The sequence below is a fragment of the Bos indicus genome, chromosome 11 (genome assembly GCF_029378745.1).
Source record: "Bos indicus isolate NIAB-ARS_2022 breed Sahiwal x Tharparkar chromosome 11, NIAB-ARS_B.indTharparkar_mat_pri_1.0, whole genome shotgun sequence".
Lineage (NCBI taxonomy): Eukaryota > Metazoa > Chordata > Mammalia > Artiodactyla > Bovidae > Bos > Bos indicus.
The window spans coordinates 44,096,412-44,109,096 of NC_091770.1; the positions used below are offsets into that span (position 1 = coordinate 44,096,412).

At 53.1% G+C, this 12,685-nt stretch overlaps 1 protein-coding gene across 3 annotated transcripts in view; it reads right to left on the minus strand.

Annotated features, from left to right (window-relative positions):
- Window positions 1–12,685, minus strand: part of SH3RF3 (SH3 domain containing ring finger 3) — a 160,657-nt gene that overhangs the window by 46,822 nt on the left and 101,150 nt on the right. For all 3 annotated transcript variants that reach the window (XR_011569270.1, XM_070798748.1, XM_019970219.2), the window contains 2 exons: window positions 11,164–11,517; window positions 5,350–5,423 (listed from right to left, as the gene is read on the minus strand). Coding sequence is in view for 2 of the 3 variants with exons in the window: in XM_070798748.1 (XP_070654849.1) it covers window positions 5,350–5,423; window positions 11,164–11,517 (428 nt within the window). In the remaining variant the exon portion in view is untranslated. The remainder of the gene's footprint in view (window positions 1–5,349; window positions 5,424–11,163; window positions 11,518–12,685) is intronic.

Sequence of the window (12,685 nt, forward strand, 5' to 3'; positions counted from 1 at the left end):
CCAACATCCGCTGGGTCATCAGAAAAGCAAGAGAGTTCCAGAAAAACATCTATTTCTGCTTTATTGACTATGCCAAAGCCTTTAACTGTGTGGATCACAATAAACTGTGGAAAATTCTGAAAGAGATGGGAATACCAGACCACCTGACCTGCCTCTTAAGAAATCTGTATGCAGGTCAGGAAGCAACAGGTAGAACTGGACATGGAACAACAGACTGGTTCCAAATAGGAAAAGGAGTACATCAAGGCTGTGTATTGTCACCGTGCTTATTTAACTTATATGCAGAGTACATCATGAGAAACCCTCGGCTTGATGAAGCACAAGCTAGAATCAAGATGGCTGGGAGAAATATCAATAACCTCAGTTATGCAGATGACACCACCGTTATGGCAGAAAGTGAAGAAGAACTAAAGAACCTCTTGATGAAAGTAAAAGAGGAGAGTGAAAAAGTTGGCTTAAAGCTCAACATTCAGAAAACAAGGATCATGGCTTCTGGTCCCATCACTTCATGGCAAATAGATGGGGAAACAGTGGCAGACTTTATTTTTTGGGGCTCCCAAATCACTGCAGATGGTGACCGCAGGCATGAAATAAAAAGACACTTACTCCTTGGAAAAAAAAGTTATGACCAACCTAGAGAGCGTATTAAAAAGCAGAGATACTACTTTGCAAACAAAGGTCCGTCTAGTCAACGCTATGGTTTTTCTATTAGTCATGTGTGGATGTGAGAGTTGGACTATAAAGAAAGCTGAGTGCCGAATAATTGATGATTTTGAACTGTGGTGTTGGAAAAGACTCTTGAGAGTCCCTTGGACTGCAAGGATATCAAACCAGTCCATCCTAAAGGAAATCAGTCCTGAATGTTCATTGAAAGGACTGATGTTGAAGCTGAAACTCCAATACTTTGGCCACCTGATGTGAAAAGCTGACTCATTAGAAAAGACCCTGATGCTGGGAAAGATTGAAGGTGAGAGAACAAGGGGATGGCAGAGGATGAGATGGTTGGATGGCATCACTGACTCAATGAACATGAGTTTGAGTACACTCCAGGAGTTGGTGATGGACAGAGAGGCTTGGCATGTTGCAGTCCATGGGGTCGCAGAGTCAGACACGACCGAGTGACTGAACTGACTGACTGACTGACCCAACTGAATGCAGAGTTCCAGAGAATAGCATGGAGAGATAAAAAGTTCTTATTAAATGAACAGTGCAAAGAAATAGAAGAAAAACAATCAAATGGGAAAGATTAGAGATCTCTTCAAGAAAACTGGAGGTATAAAGGGAACATTTCATGCAAGGATGGGCAGAACAAAGGACAGAAATGGCAAGGACCTAATGGAAGCAGAAGAGATTAAAAAGAGGTGGCAAGAATACACAGAAGAACTACGCAAAAAAGATCTTAATGACCCAGATAACCATGTCGGTGTGGTCACTCACTTAAAGCCAGACATCCTGGAGTGTTAAGTCAAGTGGGCCTTAGAAAGCATACTATAAACAAAGCTAGTGGAGGTGATGGAATTTCAGCTGAGCTATTTCAAATCCTAAAAGATGATGCTGTGAAAGTGCTGCACTCAATACGTCAGCAAATTTAGAAAACTCAGCAGTAGCCACAGGACTGGAAAAGGTAAGTTTTCATTCCAATTCCAAAGAAGGGCAATGCCAAAGAATGTTCAAGCTACCGTACAAGTGTGCTCATTTCACATGCTAGTAAGTTTGTGCTCAAAATCCTTCAAGCTAGGCATTAGCAGTATGTGAACCAAGTACTTCCAGCTGTACAAAATCCTTCAAGCTAGGCATTAGCAGTATATGAACCAAGAACTTCCAGAACTTGGTTTTAGAAAAGACAAAGGAACCAGGGATCAAATCGCCAACTTTCCTTGGATCGTAGAGAAAGCAAGGGAATTCCAGAAAAACACCTGCTTCATTGACTGTACAAAGCCTTTGACTGTGTGGATCACAACAAACTGGAAAATTCCTAAAGAAATGGGAGTACCTGCCTCCTGAGAAATCTGTATGCAGGTCAAGAAGCAACAGCTAGAACCAGACATGGAAAAACTGACTGGTTCAAAATTGGGAAAGGAGTAGCTCAAGGCTGTATATTGTCACCCTGCTTATTTAACTTATATGCAGACTACATCATGTGAAATGCATGGCTGGATGAAGCACAAGCTGGAATCAAGACTGCCAGGAGAAATATCAACCACCTCAGATAGGCAGATGATACCACTCTAAAGGCAGAAAGCAAAGAGGAACTAAAGAGCCTCTTGATGAAAGTGAAAAAGCTCACTTAAAACTCAACATTCAAAAAATCTAAGATCATGGCATCTGGTCCCATCACTCCATGGCAAGTAGAAGGGGAAAAAGTGGAAGCAGTGACAGATTTTCTTTTCTTGGGCTCCCAAATCACTGCAGATTATGATTGTAGTCATGAAACTGAAAGATGCTTGCTTCTTGGAAGGCAAGCTATGACAAACCTAGACAGCATATTAAAAAGCAGAGACATCACTTTGCTGACAAAGGTCCATATAGTCAAAGCATAGTCACGTACAAATGTGAGAGTTGGACCATAAAGAAGGTGAGCGCCAAAGAATTGATGCTTTTGAATTATAGTACTGGAGAAGACTCTTGACAGTCCCTTGAACTGCAAGGAAATCAAACCAGTCAATTCTAAAGGAAATCAACCCTGTATATTCATTGGAAGGACCAATGCTGAAGCTCCAATATTTTGGCCACCTGATGAGAAGAGTGGACTCAGTAGAAAAGACCCTGATGCTGTGAAAGACTGAAGGCAAAAGGAGAAGGGGACAGCAGAGGATGAGATGGTTAGATACCATCACCAATTCAAAGGACATGAGTTTGAGCAAACTTCAGGAGATAGTGGAGGACAGGGGAGCCTGGTGTGTGGCAGTCCATGGGGTTGCAAAGAGTCAGAAATGACTTAGGACTGAAAAACACCAAAAACAAAACATAATACTCAATAGTGAGAAGCTAAAAGCATTTCCTCTAGTATCAGGAACAACACAAGGATGCCCACTCTTGCCACTTTTTCTCAACATAATTCTGGAAGTCCTAATCATAGCAATCAGACAAGAAAAAGAGAAATCCATGCGGGAAAAGAAGAAGTAAAATTGTCACTGTTTGCAGATGACATGATACTATACATAGAAAATCCAGAAGATGTCACAAAGAAACTACTAGAAATCTTGGATGAATTTAATAAAGTTGCAGCATATGATATTAATATATTAGAGATCTAGCAACAAACTACCCAAAAGAAAAATGAAGAATACAATCTAATTCACAACTGCATCAAAAAGAATAAAATATCTAGGAATAAATTTAACCAAGGAGGTGAAAACAATGAAAATTATGAGACATTGATGAAAGAAACTGAAGAAGACACAATAAATGGAAAGATATTTTATGCTCAAGGATTAGAACAGTAAATACTGTTAAAATGTTCATACCACCCAAGACAGTCTATAGGTTCAATGCAATCCCTATGAAAATTTCAATGGCATTTTTCATAGAGCTAAAACAAATAATTCTAAAATTTGTATGAAATCACAAAAGACATCAAAGACCCAAATAAACCCTGAGAAAAGAACAAAGCTATATTTCAAAAGACAGAGCTACAGAATACACACATTAAGGTGCAGGAGCCAGTTAAACTCATGCTGGCCACCATCCAGGTGACGACCACCATGACCAGCAGACACATTCCTGCCAAAATGCTCATTATCCTTTGAAAGATGGATCGGACTCCCTTCTGTCAGCTAAACGAAGATCTCCACCCAAACAGCCATGCTCTGGGGTGAGGCAGAGGGAGTGGGCAGGGGGCTGGGGACCACACTGACCCCTCAAGCCCTAAGGCCAGGGGAGGGGGGTCTGGGAGAGAAATAAGTCCCTACACACTCTGCCCCAAACTTAAGCTCTCTGTGATACGGAGGGTCCTTAGGTGGCTGAGGCCTCCAGAATGTTCTGATGGCTCTCTGGGGTGATACTCCTGGAACTGGTAACCTTCTGGGGTCCGAGGCAGAGCCGCCTTCTTGGGTGGCTGACGGGGGCACAAGAGCAGGAGGTGGGCTGCCATCAGGACCCTTAGCGTCCAGCAGGGGAGGACTGGCTGTCTCTGAACAAAGGAATAACTCCTGAGAGCCTGCATGCCAGGCACCTTGTTGGGGATGCCAAGATGAAACCCCTGGGCTTGTCCTTGAAGAGCTCTCCTGTCCTGCCTCGCACTCAGGAAGCGACAGGAGCCCCACTGTCTCCCACAGAACAGGCTGCTTCTTCAGAAAAGGGTCTGGCACCCAGTTTTCAAGAGTGAGACGACTGCCCGGCCTGCCCTGGTGCCCCGTCTCCAGGCTGAAGCACAGACCTGGCTGGAAGGGAGCGCTTCCTGTCCAGTGTTGTCCTGAACTTCTTCCTGAAGACTCTAGACAGCACCTACTAACCTGCATCCCCTCAGGAAGCTGTGTAAAGGGGGCGGGTCCCCAGGCCCTTGGTTGGGTCTGTTGTGGCAAGAACCCAGTTCTCACAGGGCGAGTAGGTAAGGGAGGCGTTCGGGGAGTCCCATCTGGCGCCAGAAGAGGGCGCGCGTCGGGACTGGACTCTGCAGCCGAGCCTGCACAGCGGACGGATGCAGTCGCCTCCTGGGAATCCTACCTAAGACAGGCAGGCTGCACTGTGAAAGCCTCGCGTGCTCGAGACCCTCAGTGTTCCGCAGCGACACAGACTGACACTCTGGCCGTTCTGGACCCTGGGAGCTTTCCACTCTGCCACGTTGTTTGCCAGATTCACATTCTCCACCTTAAATGTTCGTTCAAGTAGCTGAACAGCAGTTACTTGACAGCAGCCAGAAAGGTGCTCTTCAGAACGCTCTTGAACGGCGATGTTAAATGGCACATCTTTTAGAAGCTGTCATTTAACAAGAGCAGATTCTCTTAACAGACAGACATTGCACTTCCCAGCAGCCTTCATCTGGCTCGATTTGGTGATGACAAGCAGCTCGTTTCGGGGAGTGGGACGACCGCAGGCTGCGTCTGGGCCGTTGGTGGCACCCGCTTCTCTGGTCATCCTCTGCCCTATGGGGCCCACGCCCACCTCCTCAGGGGCCTGGGGCCCTTTCCTGAGTGATCAGTGGGTGTCATCAAATGTCTGGACCACGCTCCAGCTCTCACCGAACGTTGGAGAAGCAGAGACGCTGATGAACCTGCCAACCTGCTCTCCAGGCTGCCCCATCAGCAGTCCTGAGAGCACAGAACCAAGTGGGTGACACACAAGAAAACCCCACACGGACACGCTAGTAGGGTGGGGGTAGGTACGGAAAGCACATAAATGGCAGCTCACACGTTGAGAGGCAGCTGGACTCTGGGAGTCGTGCTCTGCTGTTCAGTCACTGGGGTGGATCCGGCCGAGGAGTCCTGGAAATAGATAAGAAGACACAGTGAATGGACTACAGGCTCCCGGGGGAGCCTGGCAGCCAGTGAACCCTGTCCCTCCCACAGCAGCTCAGGAAACTGCTCCTGCCCACGTCTGGTTGGACAGCAGATGCAGCATTCAACGTGCAAGGAGATGGGAGTAGGGGAGAGGGCTGCCTTTATTCTTAGGACTTGAATTAGTTACTCCTGTGTTTGTCCAAGAAAAGCCAGACAAAACTTTTCATGCTTCAAGATGTAAGCTTCTTTAAAACCACATCCCTGAGCGCTAAGGAAAACCAGTCCTTCCACAGTGAACACAGCGGCTAGAGCGGATAGGATGTGAAACACAGGCATCTCGCCTGACCAGGCGCGCAAAGCCTCAAGGGTCCACTCTGCAAGATGACAGAGGGACGACCCCTCGCAGGTGATTCCTGCCGAGTGCCAGGCACACGGTGAGCTGCTGAGGGGCTGGCTGAGGCAGAAGGAGCCAGTCCACCCGGTTTGCTACAGCAGCTCCAGGAAACTCAACAGGGGAGGACCCCCGGGGTCGGTCTTGCTTCTCGCTGACTCTGACCCTCTGGACTCCTCTCAGAAGGCCCCTGTGGTTACAATGGCCCAGAGGGTCCAGGACTGTCTCCTAGCTCCATTTTCTGGTCTCCTGCCAAGGGAGGCAACACACTCATGGGTTCTGGGGATCAGGACTGGACATATTTGGGGCCATCATTTCCCCTCTACCAACAGGACAAGTGGATTCAGGCGAGGAATGGCATGCAAGACAAGGAGCATTGAGTCTCCGTCCTTAGTGACTGGCAGGACAGAGATGCTGAGTGAAGGGAGTGGGGAGTGTGAGGCCTGGGGGAGGCCATGGGCTGGGCACTGGACACAGTGAGTCTGATGTGCTTGGATCCTGAGGATGACGCAGCAGGAAGCTGATCAGGGGCTGGGGAGTTGGAGCACGGCCTGGACATGTGCGTTCAGGATCAGCACAGGGTCCCTGAGCCCTGAGCTCTCAGCCTGAGACCCTAGGCGCGTTACACCCTCAGGCCCTGACTTCTGCCCCAACCACAGCTCAGGGACAGGCACAGTGTGCATCCCACTCAGAACAGCTGGGCACCAGACAAGACTGTGAAGCCTGGGGTCCCCAAGAATCAAGCAGTGAAGACAGGGCCTGGAGGGATGAGGAAATGGCCATCGAGGGGCCTCACCTTCCAGGTGAGTTGGAATATTAGATACAGTAACTCACAGCTGCAAGCAAGGAAATGCTGGCCTCATTCTTTCTGCAGCCACTGGAGGTCAGAGGTGAAGATTCAGCCTCGAGAAAGAGCGGAGGAAGGACAGAGGCTGACCGGAGACTCTGTCTACTAACCAGCATCCCCCACACGACAGGGAGAAGGAACTGCACAAGTGGGTGTGGACAGCTGCGTGGAGCACATCGAACAGGACTGGGTGAGGGAGCTGGACACCCAGGTTTAGCTTGTTTCTATAAAATACAGACTGCTTCCATTGGGAAATTTACATACAGATGATAAAGCCAGTCTTACGGAGTTGGGATTTGAGTTAATTTTTTAAAAATTGTTCAGGTTTTCCATCATTTTACTACCAACAGTGAGTGGTTCCAATACATTTTCAAAGTGAGATACACAGAATGACAGAGTTCAATTATCTGAGGTCTGTTTCAAGATCAAGCTTTGGTTGATGTGACCACGTGTTTCCTGGATTCCATACATGCCACCTTTGTGGGGGGCCAGGAGGGGCCAGGAGAGGACTATGGGCGACCCTGCAGATCAGCCACTCTGCTGACCAAATCTGGGCACTGTGGCCACAGTGCCGTTGGAGGGCCTCAGCCGGACGGCAGGACCCACAAGATGACTGGCTTGGATGGAGCTAGACTCACAATCCACCTCTTACCAGAGGGTTCCTATGCAAATAAAGCCTCCTGAAACAGCTACCAGCCAACAGGCACCACACGTGAAGCCCCATGACCTGGCATGGCTGCTGAATCCCGCTGTGCTTAGAGGTAGCCTTCCCCGGTGTCTCTCTGCACCTCACTGCTCTCCAGCCACTCTGGCCATGATTTACCCAGAGGAGACAAGCTCAGATGAGGCTGCCTCTGCCTCCCAGCCAGAGGAGGGATAGGCTGGTGTGGCTGAGCTCTGAGCCGCAGAGCTGAACCTACGGACCTGGCCCATCACTCTGGATGACAGATGCTGGGGGCAGGAGGACGGGGCGCTCACCCAGCATTGGGGCCACGAGGATGCCCTACAGGAGCCACAGGGGAGCAGTGCTGGGCCCTCCCTGGACACCAGGCCCTCAGTTGAGATCGGACATGACAGAGGCCACAAAGCAAATAACTGGGATTTCAGGGCAGACCCTCCGTTAGAGCAGGGATGCAGGCATGAGAGGCCACACCTGTGATAACCCCTTTTCCCAAGGTCAAGGTCGAGATGAAGAGCATCTAAGACCAAGCCCACTGAGCCGGGGTCCCATAGTCCCCTGCAGAGTGGAGCCCAGATGAAGGCCCCTTTGACATTGTACCAGTGGTGGGAGCCCCCCTGGGACTTCCTGGTGGGGCAGGATCCCACCCATCCCGCTCTGAGTTCTGTCTTCACCTCTGTTCCTCCTGAGAGAGGGTGGTGGGCTGTCCCCCGCTGGCAGCCGAGGACACAGGTCCAGAGAAGGAGGACGCGGCCGCAGACATGGCGGCCCCTCCAGGAGCCTGTGAGGCAGGCCTCTGCTCACCCCAAGGGAGACACGGCATGAGGATTAAGGGCTTGGAAGCACCAGGCATCCCATGTGCCTCCAAGTCATAGCAGCCCGTCCCCGGAGGACGGCGCTGGCCAGAGGCGCAGAAACTGAGGTCGTTCAGTGCAGCCCCATGTCCTCTGCTGTGACCACGTGGAACAGGCTTCCCACAGGGTCTGGGGCCTGTATCCTAGCTGAGGGCTGGAGGCTGATTCCGCTTTGGTTTTTAATGACTTACTTTTAAATGATTCTGGGCCTGAAGGAATTAGCGAGGGCTTGGTAGGAGTGAGGGAACTGAGCAAGAATGAAGGAAGGAAGGAGCCAGCTCCAGCGCTTTCAGATAAAAAATATTGGGAACGCAGCCCTAGGACAAGCTCTTCCTGCCTCCGGGTGACGGTTCGCCCCTCCCCCCTCTCCCCCTCCCCCTTCTCCCCCTCCCCCTTCCCCCTTCCCCCGCCCCACCTCCGCCCGGCCCCGGCTCTGTCCTCCGGCCCCGCCCACCCTCCATCCAGGCCCCGCCCCCCTCCGTCCCCGCCCCTCCTTCCCGGCCCCACCCCTCCTTCCCGGCCCCGCCCCTCCTTCCCGGCCCCGCCCCTCCTTCCCGGCCCCGCCCTGTGCCTGCGGGAAGGTGTCCGCTGAGAATAGGCGGAATCTATTCAGTAGACTCCTAATGGCCGCGCGCTGGGACTTAGCCCCGGAGGCTAGCACAGCCCGACCAGGGGAGCCGCCAGCAGGGTGAGGACGTGGGTGGCACAGTCCTCGGGGCCACTAACCACAGGGCGGCCGACCCCAGTGACCCATCTAGCCTCGTTCAGCAATGGTTCCCGGAGCATTTGACAGGAGTCTAGGACAAGCCCCAGAAGACGTGATTCTAAACCGTCAGGTTGTTACTAGACGCCGGAGGCCGCACCGCGGCGTTTCCCGGGGCCCCTGAGCAGTAGCCGGGAACCAGGCCTTTAATTTCCCACTGGAATTAATAAAAGGGAAAACGGTCTGTGGGTTGGTGGACTGCACCCCTGCTAAAAGGTGCTCCAAGTCACTTTCCTTGACGCAGCCCAAGACCCTAAGAAGAAACATCTCACTTTCATTTTAGTATGTGTCCAGAAAACACTGTCATCACCCTGAGAAGCTGGGAAATGGGCAAGTTCACTCATCACTTGCTACCACCCTGGAACGCAAGGTGGAAAAGATTCTCAGGAACATGCTTCCCAAATAAAACTTCAGAATAAAACGTTTACAGCCAAACTCTTTGCTTAGTTCCAAGAAGAACAGCCAACAACCTGAAGGGCCAGGGTGACCGGAGGCAGGGTCTGGGTGGTGAGCCTGGCCAGGCAGAGCCTGGCCTGGGCTGGCCAAGCTTGCACCTGCAGCTAGAGGTCAGAGGCCGAGGATCTGAAGGAAACAGTCTGTCCTGGGAGAAGGAGCCATCGCACTGTGCCAACAGAACATTCACAGTTCTCTCCATCAGCCCCGGGAAAGCTGGCTGGCCACGCAAGACAGAGGCCGATGGGAGGCCAAGCTCACCTCAAGTGGCTCCACTCACACTTCACCTGAAGGGGCCCTGACAGGTCCACAGACTCTCAACATAGCCCTGAGCCTCTGGCTCCAGGTCCGTTCGGATCCTCAGACCCACCCGAGGTCACATTTGGCCATTGCCACCCCTGCCTTGATTAACAAGATTCTCCTGGCTCCCAGGGTGGAGGGAAGCTGCAATAGAGACCACGAGGTCGCAGACTCCAAAAGGCCGAAAAGCTGGCCAACCCACGTAAGTGCTGTCTGCGGTGAGAGGACACACCTCCAGCCCCTGCCTTTGTTGCGCTGGGCCAAGAGCTGGACAGGCCTCCCCGGATCACTCTGAAGGGGTGGGACCCCTAAAGTGGGAAGCTTGGGAACCATTCAGTCCGGGGCTGAAAATCGCATAGCGCTAATGAGCTGGGATGAGGAAGGCGGTTACAGGACTACTTCTGACCTGTCGGGCGTCATAAGGTTTGACTTTGAGCCAATGGGTGGGGCCTTTTTCCACCAAGAAGCATCCACCACCCATGACCACTGCCCACGAGCACCGCGCACACTGGCACATGCCATTCACAGCCCTGTGAGTGAGTGTGCAATCATGTCCAACTCTTTGCAACCAATGGACTGTAGCCCACCAGGTTCCTCTGACCATGGGATCTCCCAGGCAAGCATACTTGAGTGGGTTGCCATTTCCTTCTCCAGAGGATCTTCTGACCCAGGGATAGAACCCCTGCCTCCTGTGTCTCCTGCATTGGCAGGTGATTCTACACTGCTGAGCCACCAAGGAAGCCCCGCAGCCCTGCCGGCCTGCCCTTAGCTCACAACGATCGAACCCCTTCCTCCTCGCAACAGCTGAGTGACAAGGCTCCAGAGATGGGCGCAGCTGCTTCCCTTGACCTCTCACCCCTCCTGACAGCCTCACTGAGGCCTGAGCCTGGTCACAATGTTTGCTTCCAGTGTAACTGTAGGAACACGGGTCCTAGGACCTGGTAATCGCTGCTGCTGACCCCAACACCTCATCTCTTGATGGACTGGCCTTTCGTGCAGCGAGCAGAACCAGTCTGGCTCTGCTAGTTGGCTGCGAGCAAAGCAAATCCCCTTGACTTCCCTGGTAGATGGAGCTGGTGCCTCATCCCACACGGACGGGCTCCGTAGACCCGTGGACACAGGGAGCACATCGGTCAGGCTCACGAGATGCTGAAGACACAGGAGCACTAATCCAGGCTTTCTCCTGTGTCAGAGGGCTCAGGGGGCTGGGACTGAACCTTCAGAGGCTATCTCAGGCCCCTGAGAAGCCCCTCATGTCCACCAGGGCTGTGTAAGTGCTGTGGTTGAGATGGAGACTCACCTCCACTGGGGCTTGGGGGCCCTGAGGCTGGGACCCCAAAAGGCACAGGTGCCTGGCCTTCTCATGCCTGCCCAGGGACTGGGGGAGGGAAGTGAGTGGCACTGAGGAGGGCCCCCAGGTTGCAGGCCATGGAATTACCTGGGCAGGAGCACTGCGGGACAGGTGCGCCAGGTCCCCAATCCTGGCCGCAGCCCGGGGATCGCTGGAGCTGATGAGCACGGGGGCACTGATCTCCATGGAGCGCCTGTGGCCGCTGGCCTGGGTGGACTTGTGCGTCACGCTGAGCGCCGTGAAGGAGTGCCGCTTCTTGGCGTTCTTCTTGCTGTCCACACGCCGCTGGAAGGCGCTGACCGCCCCTGTGCTGCCAGAAGAGGGACCCGGGGCCACGCTGGCCACTGCGCCGGCCTCAGAGGGCAGGGAGGCAAGGCAGCCGGATGCCGAGGCCAGGCCCAGCTTGTCCATCTCCATCAGCTGCTTGGCGGCATCATTGAGCTAAGGAGAAAGGAAGGGAAGGGTCAGTGATCAGCAGCCGCACCCCATGTCCAGCCTTCTGCTCACACCTCAAAGCTGCCAGTGTGTTTGAGGTGCTGGAACCTTCCAACAGCATGTCCAATAGGAACAGTGTTGAGGAAACATAGTAAAGGCCAGGGTGGCATCTGGGCACTTGATTGAAAAGCTGTATTTTCAGGGGTCTGCTCCCTTTGCCCCACTGTGGCCCAAATGTGCTGCCTAGGAAACACCCAGGGGGTGGAGGGAAGTGCCCCCACGTGCTCCACACCTCGTGGGCCAGCAGGACACACCCCCCGTCCACCCCCTCTGCATGCGGCTTCAGGCTTCGGCAGAGCCCTGTCCCCACAGTCCGGGGAGGTGGGTAGAACAAAGGCCCCCCTGGAACAGGACACGCCTGCACCAGGTGGGGAGCGAGGCCCAAGGGGAGCACAGCAGAGCCCAGGCCTGAGCTCAGGGCCGTGGTGGGGCACCATACCAGGGGCCGGTGCAGAGAAGGGTTGCAAGCCTTTGCTGCTGGATTCGCGCAGCGAGGGGAAGGTTTGGTGCGTCCACAGGCTAAGCTGACAGATCGCAGGCACTGGAGTTCGGCCGCTCCGGATTGCTCAGGCACAGGGCTGTCTGCATTTCCACTGCAAACACCCATCCTTCACGGGGTTGGGGTGGGGTCATACAATTCACTCCAGGCCCCAAAACCTGGGATCTAAATCCAGGATCATTTCCTCTGAAATGCTGCCTTCACTGAGGCTCAGCTGTTTTGCTCTATTTTAAGGTTTTACTCATTTGCTCCCTCTACAGTGCTGAATCCCCTCCCCCTTCTTTGGGGGGGCCCTCTGACCCTGGAGGCCGGCCTCCTGTACCCCCTGTTCTGCACCCAACTGCGGGGCCACCCAAAGAGCAGAAGCAGGAAGCATGGGCACCAGAACCTGGTCTAAACTACCCGCCCTGTGCCTCCACGTGGCAGGTTTCTGTATGGAAATAATGGCACTGCCGCCGCCACCGGGCTCAACTCCCCCTTAGCCCCAGAGCAGCAGCCCTGGAGCCCCGCACTCCGTCCCAGGGACCCTATGGAGTCAGTGTCAGAAACCACAGTTTCAGGACCAGGGAAGGACAAGGCAGGTGTGTGCATGCCCAGAGCACATGTGCACACAGC